Below are 18,460 nucleotides of genomic sequence, written 5' to 3'. Positions count from 1 at the left end.
ACCCTGCTCCCTTTCCTCCTGTGGGGGTTTCTGGCTTATGGCCGGTTTCGTTTGGCTTCTGAGTGTGGTGGATGGCTGTGAAATTATCTTTCCCTTGGCCTCCTCAATCCTTCTTGCCTCTTTCTCTAGTTTCCTTTCGTATGCCTCTAAATCTTCCCTTTTCCTCTGTATCCTTTCTTCCTCTTCCTGCTGTCTCTTATTAAATTCTTTCTGTTTTTCCTCCCATTCCTTTTCCCTGGGGCTTAACTTCCCGACTTCTTCCTCTTCCCCCTCTTTCAGGGTCTTTCCATCCCTTTCTTCCTTAGTTATCGCAGAATATTCTCTCATCTCACCTTCCCTCTTATCCAGCTCTCTTTTGTACTCTTCTAGCTCTTCCTCCCTTCTAGACATTTTCTGCTCTAATTCCTCCTTTCTTTCTCTAAGCTCTTTTAACTTCTCTTCTAATTCCCTTTCCATTTTTCTAATCCTCTCTTCTTCCCTTCTTTGTATACCTTCTGCCCGGACTTCCTCTTTCCTGCTTCTACTTTCGTTTTCCCATCGTGTAACTTGTGCCTGATCAGCTGCCCCATACACTATGGTGGCCAACACTGCTGGGTCTAAAGATGGATACAGCTGAAGACATGGACCCAATGTTCCATCTTCCTGTTTAACCATCACATAAGGGGGGGGTGGTGGTGCCTCAGGTTGCTGAGATAGGGCGGGTGAGTTTACAGGCTTTACTGTGGGGACTTTAGTTACATACTTTGTTTTATACTTGGCTAAGCATTTATTCCATGTTTTGTAACAATCTTTCATGTACTGGGTGTCTTCCCATTTCCCAGGTGGATAAGAGTGCTTGTGCACCTGACACACCTTGCTCACCTCTTTCCAAACATCCTCTGAACAGGGACCTAGTGGTCCTGGGTCATGTATTCCTAGCTGTTGGCACCGTTCTCTGACCTGTGTCCAAAAAGGTTCTACCTGTGGCCCTGGTAGTGTGTTTTTAACATACTCATAGGGGGATGGGTTGGCCGTGGTCTGGGTTGCTGCAGAATTCCCCATCTAATAACCTTGGTAGGGTGTGTCTAGTACAGGGACAGAGATGAAAGCAACCTGTTTGTGCTATAATCTGTTCCCTGACTTGGGAATAAGTCCCCTCGTCTGTTATTGCTGTGGGGCTGATATAGCTATGAAGGTTAACCCTCAGTACTCGGTATAGGAAACCCCTCCTCGTGGTTGGATATACTCCCCTTGCACCAAGTCGGTATGAGAACCCAGTTGGTCTAGTGGTAAGCAGGATCCACGTCCTGTCAACACTAAGGAACAGTAAACCAAAGGTGCAATGTGGGCAGGCGGGCGCTATCTCACTACAATCGGGTTCCTGATTTATGTTGTTCATTTAGTGCATATATGTGTAATGCCTTAATAAAACCTTTCAAATCAATACAGTACTTTACATTCAGTTGTTATACATATATATACCATACACTTATCTCTAATTCTCTATACACCCTAAATACTTACGGTGGTACCTAAAAGAAAAACAAGCAAAATCTTATATATATATATATACAATGGCCAAATAAAGTTACATTATATCAACATGTTATTATAAGTGCACTTTCCAATATTTCCCCAAAAAGATTGGGCGTCCACTCAGCCACTCCTTATACTACGGGCGTATCCTATACTTCCCGAGTTTTAAACACACATATATATATATACCTCTACTCAATACAGTCAGACCAGCCTAGTCAGACTACTCAAAAAACCCAAAATACCTGCGAGCCCCTCTAACCTTCCAAGGGGCCAGCCTAGCCCGTTGCGAAGGCACAGTTATGTAAGTGGGTGGATATACAAGGTTATTTGAACAAGGCAAGCACCAACACCAGTTACCAAAAATAGGTAAAAAGGAGCAGAATGTGTCTTACCTGTTCAAACAAACGCCACACCCCACTCCTGGTACCAAAACTGTTAGGTTGCCCGTCTTCTCCTTGTGGCCTAGGCTCTTGGAGATGGCTCAGTGGAGGTCCTCGCCGGCGGATAACCAATGACTCATACAGACACAATGGGTATGCTGAAATGGTTACAACTCTTTAATACTGGATTCGCTGTTTTATACTATTTTTACAAAACTCTGCCCCAATTTTGGGGGCCAATCAAAATGATACACATAAATGTTCATTAGCATATTATTCGTTAATGTCTTGTGACCTCAATCTTAACCTCTGTATTTCAAAGCTATTACAGTTCAATAATTCCTTACTTTCTGTTACCGTCTGCTGACCATGATGTGCCAGCCACAACTTCCTAAAAACCAAATCTAGCCTTTTCATACCCAGTAACAGTGTACAGAGATGAAAACCACAAACAGATGCTTCCTAAGATGAAGACATTTAACAGAAATAGATAGACATGGCAATGAGATAATTCAGTTATTAAGCAATACTGTCATGAGATAGATTTCCTGAAATGTATCAAGAAAGTCTCTTTCAATCACTAAGCAGATAAGCAATCCTGAACTTATATCTTCAGGGTGAAATCAATAATCAGAATCAACAATCAATAATGCAATGTATTATGGAATCCCCTTACAATATGGTTTTCAATGGCATAGTTCACACCAGTGCTTGCAGTTCCAGTGCATTCCAGTTCCAGAAAAAAAAGTAGAACATTCTGCATTTTTTTGCACTGGACTGTACTGGAATGCTGTAAAATGCATCAAAAACGCACTGGAACGCACCAGGAGACACCTAAATGCACCAAAAATGCACTGCAACACACTTGTCCTTATTAAGGTTCCGAAAAAAGGGGGAGCACTGGACTGCATCAAAAACGCACAAAAAACACACTGGAACACATAAAAAAACGCACATGTGGAAAGCACCTGGAAAGCATCCGGACTGCGTTTCTATGCTGTGAATTGATCAAAACAGCAGAATTTTGACTTACCTGTAAAATCCAGTACAGCGCAGGAGTTGACTCTAAAGTTGGGTACACATGGATCAAAATTCGGTCAGTTCTTCAGGGTGACTGGCTGAATTTCAGTCTTTGCGTAGCTCTCCCTGTGATAGCGGTTTGTTAGATCGGCTACTGTCAAACTGACCTGCTGGAAAACCTTATTCGATCAGCGGATTGCAGTCAATCGGCTGCAGTGCTGATCATTGGTGTATTTTGGTTTATTATTATTATTATTTATTTTTATTTATTTTTTTAGATGGGGGGGGGGGGGGGTGCCTCTAATGTCTATTTTTTGAGACAGAGAAAAGGACTGAAGACAGGCCCTTTCTCTGCAGCCTGAGTTGCACTGTGTCTATATAGAGACTCCTATTCATGAAATGAAATATAGTAAACAGTATTTATTATATTTAATTCAAACAATGACACATAGTATATGTAAAAAGAAGGGCAAAAAACAGCCCAAGGTTGGACTTTAAAGGTAGATTGAACAATAAATTGATATAAAAATACATAGTAAACTGTGTTTACCATGTGCCAGTGATTAATGAATACAGAAGCGATCAGTACTGTGATCGCTGTCTGTATTCTTTCAGCAATCTCCTGCAATAGCAGCAGCTGCAGCTGGCAGGAGGGGCAGCTGGGGGAGCCAGCCAACAGCTGCATAGAGTGGGTGCACAGCCATCAGGGAGATGGTGGTACTAACGGGGGGGTTGGAGGAGCGGAGGGGGTGGCCCCTAGTTGTTCCAACATGTCTGCACACCAGTGCACAAACAAGGTCCATAAAGACATGGATGAGTGAGTTTGGGGTGGAGGAACTTGACTGGCCTGCACATAGTCCTAACCTCAACCTGATAAAACACCTTTGGGATGAATTAGAGCAGAGACTGCAAGCCAGGCCTTCTCGTCCACAATAGTGCCTGACCTCACAAATGCGCTTCTGGAAAAATGGTCAAACATTCCCAAAGACTCACTCCTAAACCTTGTGGACAGCCTTCCCAGAAGAGTCAAAGTTATAGCTGCAAAGGGAGGACCAACTCAATATTGAACCCTATGGACTGGGATGCCATTAAAGTTCATGTGGTTGTAAAGGTAGATGTCCCAAAACTTTTGGTAATGTAGTGTATGTGTAGCTAGGAACCGGTATGTAAAAAAGTACAGGTTAACCTTATTCTTCCTGATCCAAATTGCTGGTCTCATTCAAGGTCCAGGCTTCCCCCATCACAGTGGGCATATCTCTATAGGGATTTTCAGGGTCGGGGGTGTCAAAAGAATGTACCACAGCCTTAAAACTGTATAGCACCTTGCAACTAACTCACTTATTGCACCACATACCAAGGTAAGCACCAAATGCATGATCCAGTACTTGAAACAAACATTACAAGCCAACATGCCACCTCTGCTATTGCAGGGTCCAGGTATGGTTCCCAAGATGTACATAAAGGGTGACTGACCAGGAAACTGCTAGTAAGCCATACAGTGAAAAGCAGACAGATTCTGATGGATAATTTTCAGTATAAAGCCAAGAACACCCGGACAAAGATCTCGCACTAGCAGGGGGAAAGTTGAAAACTAATCTTAGAAAGTATTATTTACCAAAAGAGTAATTGATGCTTGGCACAGACTTACAGCAGAGTAAGTGAGTCAGTCAACAGTAAGTGGATTCAAACATAGCTCTATACTCAGACAAAAAGAGAGTTAAAAACAAAATAAAACATAAACCAAAATCTACAGTATAAATTAAAAAAAATGGGACAGACTGAATGGACCACTTGGTCTGTTTTCAGCTGTCACTCTGCTATGTTCCTGTGCGTTAGCTGAAGAAATAAGGAAAACTGGTGATAAATAGAAAAATTTCTTCTCCGACAAGCGAAAGGATCCATCACCTCAGGACACTAGCAAAAAACTGGAGCGTTGGGGAGTGGGTGGGGTTATATGAATATACTGGGTGGCGGTTCCCAGCAAAGCCTTTATCAGTGTCCAATCACTTGAAGGTAGTGAGAATCCAACCCCATGTTCTGAACTGTACGATTAAGATAAAATACTTTGGTTAAAATTTGACAAATAGGAAATATGATTTAAAACCCAACTTCAGACCAATATATATTTTTTTTTTATTTCACATTTGTTTGTGACACCATTAGAGAAGTTTCACCTGACTATCTGTTCCTGTGAAAGCAGGGCAAGAATTGTGGGGAGCGCTTGTCACTGGGTCAGACGGTAACTTAAAGCTGAAGTTTAAAATTGCTTGTATTTTGCCCTCCTTGGTTCCTCCTTTCTCTCCTCATTAACATTCTAATGAGATTTATAAATAAAACTTCAATCTTTTCATTATGTTCCTTATTTTAGACCTAGTGGTGTCACTACTTGGTCTCTGTGCTTCTCTATGCAGTGCAGGCAGGTCATGGAGGGGGGAGGGGGCAGCAGGTTGCTGTTCATAGAAAACTTTACAGCAGGTAAAGCCCACATATGATGCTAAACCTCTGTGATTGAAACAAGTCAAATACAATAAATGGGGTGAACCAGGGACAGTTTTCTAAAAATGTAAATACACTATATTACCTAAAGTATTGAGACACCTGCCTTTAAACACACAGATCTTTAATGGCACCCTAGTCTTAGTCTGTAAGGTTCAATATTGAGTTGGACCACCCTTTGCAACTATAACAGCTTCAACTCCTCTGGGTGCGCAGTCATGTTGGAACAGGAAGGGGCCATCCCCAAACTGTTTCCACAAAGTTGGGAGCATGCAATTGTCTAAAATGTCTTGGTATGCTGAAGCTTTAAGAGTTACCTTTTCTGGAACGAAGGGACCAAGCCCAACCCCTGAAAAACAACCCCACACCATAACCCCTCCAATGCCAAATGATTTGGCCCAGTACACAAAGCAAGGTCCATAAAGACATGGGTGAGTGAGTTTGGGGTGGAGGAACTAGACTGGCCTGCACAAAGTCCTGACCTCAAGCTGATGCAACACCTTTGGGATGAATTAGAGCGGAGACTGAGAGCCAGGCCTTCTCGTCCACATCAGTGCCTGACCTCACAAATGCTCTTCTGGAAGAATGGTCAAACATTCCCATAGACACACTTCTAAACCTTGTGGACAGCCTTCCCAGAAGAGTTGAAGCTGTTATAACTGCAAAGATTGGGCCAACACAATATTGAACCCTACCAAGTCCGACTAAAACTGGGATGCCATTAAAGTTCATGTGCGTGCAACGGCGGGGGTCCCAATATTTTTGGTAATATCGTGTACTTCAGCTAAATCCTTCTGAGAACCTGGAACTTGGTAAACATTGTGACTTTTAGATTATTTGGTAATAGTGATGAAAATTTGCGCGCAGGAGCATTTGACATTAGGCAGGTGTGAACAACTAAAAGGCAGTTTTCTAATTTTCTCTTTGGGATATTTTCATCATATTCTTCTAGTGAGAACTGACATACTTCAGATACCAACACCAAATAGGGGATAGAGAGGTAGATATACCTGCACCACAGGGAAGATCCCAAGGGTGCAGCGCCCTATTTTATATTAGCAATTCCACAATAGAAAGTAAGGACTGCATAATGAAAACTTAGAACAATATCATAAAACAAACGTCACTGTAAAAACAAAAACTTAGCCTACTTTAAATGTTAGCTTCAGTGAGAAACATTCATTCACAGTTTTTTCCCAGTCTGGAGAGTAAGGCAAAGTATGTCCAGTCATGCCTTCTTCAAGTAATCGCTGGCTGCACAAACAGACATGAATAGCTGCATCTGCCAACAGCGTGGCATTACACCATATGGGCTCAATTGCTGCTGCTATCCACACCCATTTGTCAATACCAGTCGCAGTTGCAGGGTTCAGTAGATTCTTGCCACTGGAATTCGCAGGTGGCTAAATGCCTGTGCAAATGGTGCTTAACTGGTCACCCCAATTCTGATGAGTCCATCATGAATGCAGATCAACTAGAAGTGCCAGCCCACTTGCTTGACTAGGTTTAGGTCTGCCTGTCTGGTCTGAGTTGTGGCCCGAGTGGCTGGGTTATGTTCTAGCCAGTGTAAATTGCATTTTGGGAAGCATCCAGGACTAAGTCGTTTGTAGCGCAGAGTGCAATAACTCCCATCCAAAATATGCAGGGTGGCGACACATTACTACCTATTCTGGTACCCTGATCCTGCTGGTCTTCCTCTCTCTCATCTATCCCATGTGGTGTCACATATAGGTGCCTGGGATGGACATTAGTGGAGGGCCAGGACCCTTACCTTCCCACAATTGATGGATTGCAGACCTCCACCCTAAAGGAGTCCCAGAGACAAATGGGAACCATGTACCACATCTGGTGGTAATGTCCCATTGTCCCCATATGTTTAATTTCATTTATTCGGCGATGGGAGTGAATATATTTATAGATCCCCAGAGACAAGCCTTTTCCAGAAATTGCCTACCGAGGTCTCAAAAAAAAAATATGTTAGAAGGCTGGCTGTAGGCCAGCCTGTATTTGTGGGAGGAGTCGGAGACTATATAACCCTCCTCCTCTGTCAGGGCCAGGGTTGGGGGTTTTCTAGGTGGAGGCAGCTCATGGGGGAAGGGTTGTCCATCTATCACCCACCACTCACTTCTCTACAATCATGCTGGTGGAGAGGGGGTGCGTTCCCCTGTCCTGTTCCAGTGTGGGGAGAGGGGGGGTGAGCGGCGTTCGGCCGCCCCAGCTCCTCTCTCTCCCCACATGGTTGCTCTGTCCACCCGCAGTTTCTTCCAGTATGGGGAGGAGGGGGGGATCGGTCGCCCCAGCTCCTCTCTCTCCCCACGGTTGCCATGTCCAGCCGCCTGTTTCTTCCAGTGTGGGGAGAGGGGGGGAGTGTGATCGGTCGGCCGGGCTCCTCTCTCTCCCCACGGTTGCCATGTCCAGCCGCTTGTTCTTCCAGTGTGGGGAGAGGGGGAGGTGATCGACGATCGGCCGCCCCAGCTCCTCTCTCCCCACATATTTGCTCCGTCCACCCGCCCGCCGGTACCTCCAGTGTGGGGAGAGGGGGGGTGATCGGCGATCGGCCGCCCCCGCTCCTCTCTCCCCACATGTTCGCTCCATCCACCCGCCCGCCGTTTCTTCCAGTGTGGGGAGGGGGGGGGTGATTGGTCGCCCCAGCTCCTCTCTCTCCCCACGTGTGTGGTGCTCCGTCCGCCTGAAGGTTCGGGGGGGCTCCACGTGGCGGCCGTCGGCCGCTTCTCCCTGGGGGGAGGGTGTGATCAGCGGGGCTGCTGGGAGCCCGCCTGGTGATCGGCCGCCCGCTGGATCCTCTCTCCCCTTGCTCGCATGGCGGGGGGGGGGGGTCGGCCGCCCGCTGGCTTCTCTCTCATTGCTCACATGGGGGGGGGGGTGGTCGGCCGCCCGCTGGCTCCTCTCTCCCTTTGCTTGCATGGCGGGGGGGAGAGGCTCCACTCCCCGTGCATGTCCGTCACCAGAGCTGCCGAGAACCCGCCTGGGGATCGGTCAGCTGCTGGATCCTCTCTCCCCTTGCTCATGGGGGGGGGGGAGGGTGGTATCGGCTGGCTGCCTAAGTGAGCGGTGGGTCCTAGTGCTTGCAAGGGGGGTGGGCTGTCACCCACCTGTTGCTCCTTTCCTCCCCACAGCGCAGACTGGCATCTCTGCTGCAGTGATGGAGGATCTCAGTCCACCCAGGTTGCTGCTTTACTTGGTGGTTTCTTTGGTCGGTGTTATATTGGGGTCAGCCCGGGTGTCGGTGGTAGCTTCCATCAGCAAATTTTCTGTCATAGCATTCTGTTATAGTGTTTTGCCAGCGTTTTCTGGTATAGCGTTTTTTCCAGCGGTTTCTGTCAGCGTTCTGCCAGCGTTTTCTGTCATAGCGTTCTGCCAGCGTTTTCTGTCATAGCGTTCTGCCAGCGTTTTCTGTCATAGCGTTCTGCCAGCGTTTTCTGTCATAGCGTTCTGCCAGCGTTGCTGTCATAGCGTTCTGCCAGCGTTTTCTGTCATAGCGTTCTGCCAGCGTTTTCTGTCATAGCGTTCTGCCAGCGTTTTCTGTCATAGCGTTCTGCCAGCGTTTCTGTCATATCGTTCTGCCAGCGTTTTCTGTCATAGCGTTCTGCCAGCGTTTTCTGTCATAGCGTTCTGCCAGCGTTTCTGTCATAGCGTTCTGCCAGCGTTTTCTGTCAGTGTTCTGCCAGCGTTTCTGTCACAGCGTTCTGCCAGCGTTTTTCTGTCACAGCGTTCTGCCAGCGATTTTCTGTCACAGCGTTCTGCTTGCGATTTTCTGTCACAGCGTTCTGCTTGCGATTTTCTGTCACAGCATTCTGCTTGCGATTTTCTGTCACAGCGTTCTGCCCAGCATTTTCTGTCACAGCGTTCTGCCCAGCATTTTCTGTCACAGCGTTCTGCCCAGCATTTTCTGTCACAGCGTTCGGCCCAGCATTTTCTGTCATAACGTTCGGCCCAGCATTTTCTGTCACAGCGTTCGGCCCAGCATTTTCTGTCATAACGTTCGGCCCAGCATTTTCTGTCACAGCGTTCGGCCCAGCATTTTCTGTCATAACGTTCGGCCCAGCATTTTCTGTCATAACGTTCGGCCCAGCATTCCTGTCATAGCGTTCTATCTAGCTTTCCTGTCATAGCGTTCTGTCCAGCATTTCTGTCACAGCGTTCTGTCCAGGTTTCGGTCATAGCATTCAGTCCAGTTTTTTGTCACAGCATTCTGTTCAGCATTTTCTGTCATAGCGTTCGGCCCAGCATTTCTGTCATAGCGTTCCATCTAGCTTTCCTGTCATAGCGTTCTGTCCAGCAGTTCTGTCACAGCGTTCTGTCCAGGTTTCGGTCATAGCATTCAGTCCAGTTTTTTGTCACAGCATTCTGTTCAGCATTTTCTGTCATAGCGTTCGGCCCAGCATTTCTGTCATAAGCGTTCCATCTAGCTTTCCTGTCACAGCGTTCTGTCCAGGTTTCGGTCAGCATTCAGTCCAGTTTTTCTGTCACAGCGTTCTGTTCAGCATTTTCTGTCATAGCGTTCTGCCCAGCATTTCTGTCACAGCGTTCGGTCCAGCATTTCTGTCACAGCGTTCGGTCCAGCATTTCTGTCACAGCGTTCGGTCCAGCATTTCTGTCACAGCGTTCGGCCCAGCATTTCTGTCACAGCGTTCGGCCCAGCATTTCTGTCACAGCGTTCGGCCCAGCATTTCTGTCACAGCGTTCGGCCCAGCATTTCTGTCATAGCATTCGATCTAGCTTTCCTGTCATAGCGTTCTGTCCAGGTTTTGGTTATAGCATTAGTCCAGTTTTCTGTCACAGCGTTCTGTTCAGCATTTTCTGTCATTACGTTCGGCTCAGCATTTTCTGTCATTACGTTCGGCCCAGCATTTTCTGTCTTTACGTTCGGCCCAGCATTTTCTGTCTTTACGTTCGGCCCAGCATTTTCTGTCATACGTTCGGCCCAGCATTTTCTGTCATACGTTCGGCCCAGCATTTTCTGTCATACGTTCGGCCCAGCATTTTCTGTCATAATGTTCGGCCCAGCAATTCTGTCATAGCGATTGGTCCAGCATTCTCGGTCATAGCATTCTTTCTAGCTTTCCTGTCATAGCGTTCTGTCCAGGTTCGGTCACAGCATTTAGTCCAGTATTTCCATCATAGCGTTCGGTCCAGTATTTCCGTCATAGCGTTCGGTCCAGTATTTCCGTCATAGCGCTCTGTCCAGCATGGCGGTCATAGTGGTTTGCCCCTGGGTTCCTGTCATATCATTCTGCCCGGCATGTCTGTCATAGCGTTCCGCCTCAGGTTATCTGTCAGTGTTCTGCCCCTGGAGTTCTGTCATAGCGTCCTGCCAGCATGTCTGTCATAGCGTTCTGCCCCGGGATTCTGTCATGGCATTTTCGTGACATTTTTCTGTCAGTATTTCTGTCATAGTGTTTCTGTTCAGTGGTTCTGTCATGGTGTTTCAACCTCTGTGTTTGGCTTCAGAGTTCGCAGAAGGGCGTTCACTTATGACATATTCTGGTTAGGTTTGTCTGAATTCATTGTCATGTCTTATCGTATCTGTGTTCATGTTTGTACCGGGGTCAGTTAGCTAGGGCTCGCACATCGGGATCTGTCACGTCTACAGATCCATACGGGCTGAGGTTTCGTTATTAATGATTGTTGACCACAATCTTCTCGCCTGTATACCATACGTCATACGATGCATGTTCATTCACCACACCTGTACGTCTACCCACCACGGTCTGTGGGTACTCTAGGCCTGAGTTTCTGTTAATTACCTGTCTCTGCGCTGCAGGTTACTCGGGTTAACTCACTATTTCTCAACTCACACACGGGGGGGGTTCATCATTAGGTTCATTCATGCGCTGTGGTCTTGACTTTTCTGCCATGTTCTCATTCTTAGGTAGGCAGAGGGGCGTTGTTGTTGTTCTCATGTCTGGTTGTCTGTCTTTCCTTCTAGTTGCGTTTTCAGGTTGGGCCGTCTTGGCATCCATACCAATATCAACCATGCCTGCACTCACGTACAGATGTCTTTTCGCCACTGGGCGCACCCTCAGGTTGGAAGCAGACAACAATTTTCTTTAGTGGACATCCTGTTGCATAGAGGCCCTGGTTACCGCCCTGGGATTCATACTCTCAGGGTGTGTCCAAGCCACGGTCCTTAGGTGGTAGGTTGGGCGACGTCGTCACCATTCTGGATTCCACTCTCAGCTCCGATCTCTTGTCTAGGAGGTTGCCTGGAGTACTGCTCAGGGACGTCGGTCCAGTCATCTTTGCTCCTCCCCGGTTTGTTCCAGGTGGGGAGGGGGGTGCTTTAGTCACTTTGGGCATGGCTGGTTCATGCTATGGGACTTATTCCCCTGGGTTGGAGTCTGTTTTTCCTTCCTCGGTTCAGGATTCGGTCTCGGTTGGGAGGTCTCGGGCAGTAGCATGACCTGCTCACATCCGGTGGGACCAGTTTGTCTTGGTGTCGCCATGTTGATGATGCTTGCCATGGCATCTACTCCATCACATCCATCAGGCAGCCAGGTTTCCTCTCCTATCACTGGTATTTTTGCCACTCACCCTCTCACATCCTCTTACCAGGTATGGGAAGGGGTGTTTTCACGGTGCTTCTTCTGGTGTGTGTTGTAGGGGTTCTTCGGGTCAGCCCTTGCTCTCTTTTCCCCACGTATCCTCTCATTCATAGCAGTTCATTCTCATGTCCGGGTCACCTTGGGCATCAGGCTCATCCTATCCTTCACGGGACGTTCAATTGGGTTTGCGTAGCTTGCAGGCTCTAAGGAGGTTCCTTCTCATCTCCAGGTCTGGAGTCGATGGGTTCTACTCTCACAGCGGATACTTACCAGTTACTTACGGTTGGCGTTTGGGCATACGTCATTTTAGGGATGGGATCTCTACCTTCCCTCTCCCACCTAAACTGGTGTCTTTTTGCCCTCTTTTCAGGCATACTGACCATCCAGGCCATGGCACACCTCAGGCCTTGTTTCTTAAGTAATATTGCATTTCCCACTTGAAGACTCCGATTACAAGTTAGAAGGCTGGCTGTAGGCCAGCCTGTATTTGTGGGAGGAGTCGGAGACTATATAACCCTCCTCCTCTGTCAGGGCCAGGGTTGGGGGTTTTCTAGGTGCCCACCCACCCGTTTCCCCCAGGTTATTCACTCATACTCATAGTATTTTTCTTATTCTTACATTCAGGGTATGCCCTCTTTTCAGGCATACTGACCATCCAGGCCATGGCACACCTCAGGCCTTGTTTCTTAAGTAATATTGCATTTCCCACTTGAAGACTCCGATTACAAATGTGCAAAACTGATCTTATATATGGCAGCAAGGATCACTATTGCAAAATATTGGAAGCGACTGGTGGTACCACTTGACAACGTTTAAAGCAAACTGATTTGGACCGCGGTTAACAACAAAGCTACCTGCATCCTTCACAATAACTTGGTGAAATTTGATAAAATGTGGATTCAATATTTTTCCGTGCCTTAACAAATCCTTGCTTGACCCTCTTCTGTTTCTACTTTTACTTAATTTTTCTTCCTCTAGTTTCTCGCTTCTTACTTTCATTACTCGATCTCATTGTTATTGCTCTGTGTACTTGGTCTTCTTTACTCGGCCACAACTTCAGCTATTGTTTTCATTACACTTACTGTATATGAGTGGATGCCATAATATTTTCTACACCTATTTTGGTACAATGTGGATTGATGTTATGTGTACCAGATCAGTGATGACGGTTGCTGTTTATCCCCTTTACTAACAAGTCTTACCAGAGAAACCTCTGGTCGCCATGTTTATGTGCTATCATGATCTTTTGCTCATTTGTCCACACACTGTAAATGCAATTCATGTTATATTGGATGATATCCTGAGAGAAAACCTGTTTCTCACTACACTGTGTTTTTATTGTTGGACTTTTGTTGTTTCTAATAATAAAAAAAAAAAAGGATTCCTAGAGAAAAGCCCTTTTGCTAAGAGGCCGTGTCCCTCACCAGTCCTAAACCAATAACATTGAAGAGCCCTTAGATAATGATAAATTGTTTTAAAATAAACAGCTCTTTCCATTACTTTACAAGTCGGCATGAATAAATTCCTGACAAGTCACAATAAACAAACACAGTATCAGTTTGCAGAAAAACTCTACCTTTCCTCATTAAAAATACATCTTTGGGCGCCACTAATGCCACGTACAGACAACCGTTTTTTCCGTCAGAATAAACTCTGTCGGTTGTTCCGACGGAGTCCCTCTGGAACGGACTTGCCTACACGCGATCACACCAAAGTCTGTTCGTTTAGAAAGCGGTGACGTACAACACGACTAGAAAATGGAAGTTCATTAGCCAGTAGCCAATAGCTGCACTTGCATCGTTTTTGGTCAGTCGGAATAGCATACAGATGAACGGTTTTCCCGATAGGAATTGATTCTGTCAGAAAGATTTAAAGTGGTTGTAAACCCTTACAACCAACTTTGACCTACAGGTAAGCCTAGATTAAGGCTTACCTGTAGGTCCAAGAAATATCTCCTAAACCTATACGGTTTAGGAAAATATTTGCCCAAAGACAGCCACCGCTGTCTACTGCGTATGCACTGGGACAGGCCGTGGCGATATGCCGCGAGCGTCGGCTCCCGTGCGCATGCGCGGGAGTGACGTCATCGTGGCTCCGGCGAATCACAGCTCCTGAACCGTGAGACCTGGAAGTCGCTCAGGGATCCATGACAGCGGCGAAGAGGAAGACAGAGGACCGCTTCGGGGGCTTCGTTCTCAGGTAAGTTATTCATAATGAGCTAGTATGCTATGCATACTAGCTCATTATGTCTTTGTCTTGCAGGATTTTTTTTTTCAGGATTTTTTTAAAAGGGTTTACAACCACTTTAAACCTTCTATTTCTAGGTCCGTCTGAATTTTTGAAAAAAAAAAAAGTCTAATGAAACCCACACACATGATCGGAATATCCTATGAAATGATTCCGTTTGACCTTTTCTGCCGGAAAGTCCGGTCGGGTGTATGTGGCATTAGTGATTTTTTTCTAGGCTTAGATAATATCACCAGTCTGCTGCACGCAGGAGGAAGCATTTCCTCAAATCACCCCTCACCCAATGATCCAACTACAACATTGTGTCCTTGTGGCAAGTCACAAGGCAAGGGGCTGAAGTAGGGCAGTGGCAGAACTACCAGGGTTGCAAAGTTTGCACTTGTAACCGGGCCCTGACATTCTGCCACTGTCGTGGAGCCCTAGGGGGGTTGTTGGCAGGAGTGCTCTGAGCTGAGAGCGTCTCTCATACAGCCCAGAGTCTACACCAGGGATCTGCAATTAGCAGACCTCCAGCTGTTGCAAAACTACAAGTCCCATCATGCCTCTGCCTCTGGGTGTCATGCTTGTGGCTGTCAGAGTCTTGCTATGCCTGATGGGACTTGTATTTCTGCAACAGCTGGAGGTCCGCTAATTACATATCCCTGGTCTACACTGACAGTTCCCCCTCTGTTGCATGGATGGGAGAGAGAGAGCGCCTATCTGCTCCTTCTCCTCCCACCCCTCTCCTCCTGTGTGCACCGCAGGAAGTGTGAAGCTATCTTTCACACTTCCAGCAGTGCCTGCACAGGAGGAGAGGTGCAGGTGGAGGAGCAGATTGGCTCTCTCCTCTCCCATCTGTGCGAGGGATGAGGGAGGGGAAGCTGTCAGTATGGGCTCTGGTCTGTAAGAGAGACACTACCAGCTCAGAGTCCTGCTGAGGAGGCACTGATAGGCAGCATTGATGGGACTGCACTGATGATCCGTACCCTAATTATCAGTGTAAACAAAGTACTGGACAGTCTTGCCGGTTAACGGCTCTCCATTCCTAACACAAACACAGCATGGGAGAAAAGGACTGCCGATAACCTGCAAGTCTGTTTAAGACCGCTATGAGTGCCCTTTACCTTAATCTGTGATCAGCTGGATGTGCTCCCCAGGGGGCATGCAGAAGGCATGGGTCTGGGAGGATGTCCATGGACGCCCTCCCAGAACTGGAAGTCGGGCTGATGGAAGGGAGGTCAGGGGTGCCCTTCATGGTTGCTTGTACTGGGGCACTGAAGGTTCTAGCTACACCTCTGCAGCAGGGGATGATTTTTGTCAGACATTTGTGAACACAGTCAAGAATCACACAGGCACCAGGATTGTGTCATCTCTAAATCAGCATCTCAGTCCAGAATGTAGGTGGTGACTAGAAATGAGCCAAATTGCCCTGTGCTCAGTTTGACAGGTGTTTGTGCAACCTGAACCCTATAGAAGTCACAGGGTGCCAAATTAGAAATTCCCATTTTCTGTACACTGCTCTAGGGATCATTTACTAAAAAAATAAATAAATAAAAAAAGGTTCAAATAATATCATTCCAAGTGAACCAGTTAATATGTCCATTTTATTTAACCACTTCCCGCCTGCTCACTGTCAAATGATGGAGGGACAATGCTGCTCTCGTTCTGGGTGGACGTTCAGGTATAATGACCTGAAAGTAGTGGCAAATAACCAATGGTCTAAGAATCAACTCCTGTGTCCTTTACTGTACAAATGAGATATATATCTGATGACTGGTCACATTAACAGTTGATAAATATCTCTATAAGACTGTACATCTGAAGCAAAGTCCAGAAAGGTCATATTCTTACTGTATATGGACCAGTAAACACTGAGAATGTTGAGAAATGCAGGCAGGTACTTTCTAATCATGCCATACTATCAGGGAGGCGTGTGATTGGCCCCAAATTTAGTCTGCAGCAGGAAAACAACCTCAACCATACAGCCAATGTCATGAAGAACTCTCTTTAGTTCTATCTTTAAGAAGAACATGGAGTTCTGAAAGTGAGATTTGGCTCCCACAGAGCCCTGATCTCAACATCACCGAGTTTATCTGAGATTAGAAGAAGCAGAAGGACTTGAGGCAGCCTACATCCACAGAAGATCTATGGTTAGTTCTCCAAGAGGTTTGGAAAAACCTACCTGCTAAGTCCTTTCAAAAACTGTGTGCAAGTGTACATAGAAAAAATGATGCTGTTTTGAAGGCAAAGGATGGCCAATACTGAATTGATTTAGATTTTCTCCAGTTGATTTACTTTCCATTTTGTTAATTGATAAAAATAATCTTTTAACACTTCAATTTCTGAATTCTTAAAGTAGAACTATAGGCAAAACTCGCACCTTTTTTTCCGTCATCTGTGTTCCATTGCAGAGATTTCCCTTCACTTCCTGTCGCAAAGCCAAAAACAGAAGGTGAGAGGAAGTACCTGCAAACAAAGGGAATTTCTTGGGGACCCCCAAGTCACCAGAACTAATGCCCCCACTGGAAGATTTTTGGAAAAAAAAGGAAGAGGTTTTGCCTTTAGTTATAGTTGACCGCATTTTTTCACAGCTACCTAAATCATTTGCACAGTACTGTATGTACAAAAGTTTTCAATAGTTTATTCAAATTTGATAGGGCCATAGCTAATAGGGAAAAAAATTTCTTGATGTCCTGCCTAGTGATCCCATTAGTGGACACCTGCGGAAGCATTTGCTGAGCTTTCCCCTAGTAGCCTATAATGGCTGACAGTTGATATGCATGTATGTATGTATGCATGTATGAATAAATAAATGATTATCCCACATATCTTAGATGTTTTACAGACAGCAATATCTACATATAGATTTGAAAACAGAAGGGACTCATTTACATAAAAGGTAATTTACATCTGAGTTTTCTGGCCTTTATTTGATGTAAAAAACAGGCAAAGGCTCAAACCTCACACGTAAAAGAAAAGAGCAGACGGGATATTTAGTGGCACCGGAAAATCGTGTTTCATCATTTTTTTTTTTTTTTGCAAACAAATCATTTGTTAAAAAATTAATAAACAAAAAACAAAAAAAGCAAAAGAAAAAACAGTTAAGAAACATAAAAATTCCCTTCATTGCCAGAAGAATTTATCCACCCCGTACATACATTTGTAGTATTATTGTCTTTTTTTTTTTCATAGGAAAAATAAGTGTCTGAGAAGGCGGCAATGACAAAGTGGCATAGCTCGCAAACAGGAAAAAATGCTGAATGAGCGCGGGCCAAGTCGTAGCCCACCAGCGATGATGTCGCAAGTTCTAGACTGCAGGTGGTGTGCCACGGGTAAAACAAGTGAAGTAGAAGATATGTAGTTAAAATGTCTCTAGTGCAATTTACAAGTGATGCAAAGGATTAAAGAAACACGTTCCATTTAAAAAAAAAAAAAAAAAGCGAGGGCAATGCATGGAAAGAGTCCCAATGCGGCCATCGCGGTCACAGTGCGTCATCCGCAGTAATATTCTCCAGTGCAAATACTTCCAAAAACGAGTTCTGCAGAAACAGGTCAGGACAAACCTCTTAAAAAAAAAAAAAAAAAGGGACTTGACAGGTGCCGAACTGCATCCCTCCCTGAGAGTACCAGAATCCAGCTGCGCCTTGAGTAGTTACCCCCAGCGGCAGCCACAGTGTTCATTTTTCAGAGGGAGGGCATATATTTGCTGCGCATAGTCAGCGTGGGGCCTTCAGTGCATCGACCTCCAGCCCTTTGGTGACTCCAGGCAGGCCAGCTACTGGGCAGGATTTGTCCTTATCAGGAGGGGTCTCTACCTCAACATTCATCCTCCTGGTACATTGTCTCGTCCAGCTCCTGAGATTCCAGGTGCTCGAGTCTGTCCGTCCTCCCACTCATGATCTCTTCTGGTGTTTTCATAAACCTGCCAGGAGGGGATATGAATAAGAAGGTTTCAGAAGACAATTTATTTTTAGGCGATTAATATGTCAAGTTACAGTTTCTTTCAATTTTTATTCCCTTGCAGTCTGTTAAATATACAATTGAAAGCATTTTGTTCTGTTCAATAAGTGAAAAAAACAAAAAACAAAACAGTTGCTTGTACCAGGATAGTTCCGTCCCTCTGTGAACTACGTTATGGAGAGGGAATGCGTACTGTAGTTCACAGAGGAGAACTGGGCACAGCTGGGAGCACAAACACACTTCCTATCCTATAGTGACAACACTGCTCCTCCACAGATACAGTACAGTGAACGT

General features: G+C 45.8%; 1 protein-coding gene across 5 annotated transcripts in view; it reads right to left on the bottom strand.

Annotated features, from left to right (window-relative positions):
- Positions 1-17,106: 17,106 nt before the first annotated feature.
- Positions 17,107-18,460, bottom strand: part of ETV6 (ETS variant transcription factor 6) — an 83,627-nt gene continuing 82,273 nt past the window's right edge. For all 5 annotated transcript variants that reach the window (XM_077468797.1, XM_077468795.1, XM_077468793.1 and 2 more), the window contains one exon: positions 17,107-18,128. In XM_077468797.1, coding sequence (XP_077324923.1) covers positions 18,023-18,128 — 106 coding nt within the window. In that variant the 3' untranslated portion in view covers positions 17,107-18,022. The remainder of the gene's footprint in view (positions 18,129-18,460) is intronic.

Source organism: Lithobates pipiens, unplaced genomic scaffold (assembly GCF_037356315.1).
Source record: "Lithobates pipiens isolate NorthernLeopardFrog02 unplaced genomic scaffold, aLitPip1_a1.2 Scaffold_8, whole genome shotgun sequence".
In the NCBI taxonomy this organism is placed as follows: domain Eukaryota; kingdom Metazoa; phylum Chordata; class Amphibia; order Anura; family Ranidae; genus Lithobates; species Lithobates pipiens.
This window is presented reverse-complemented; position numbering and strand designations above follow the sequence as displayed.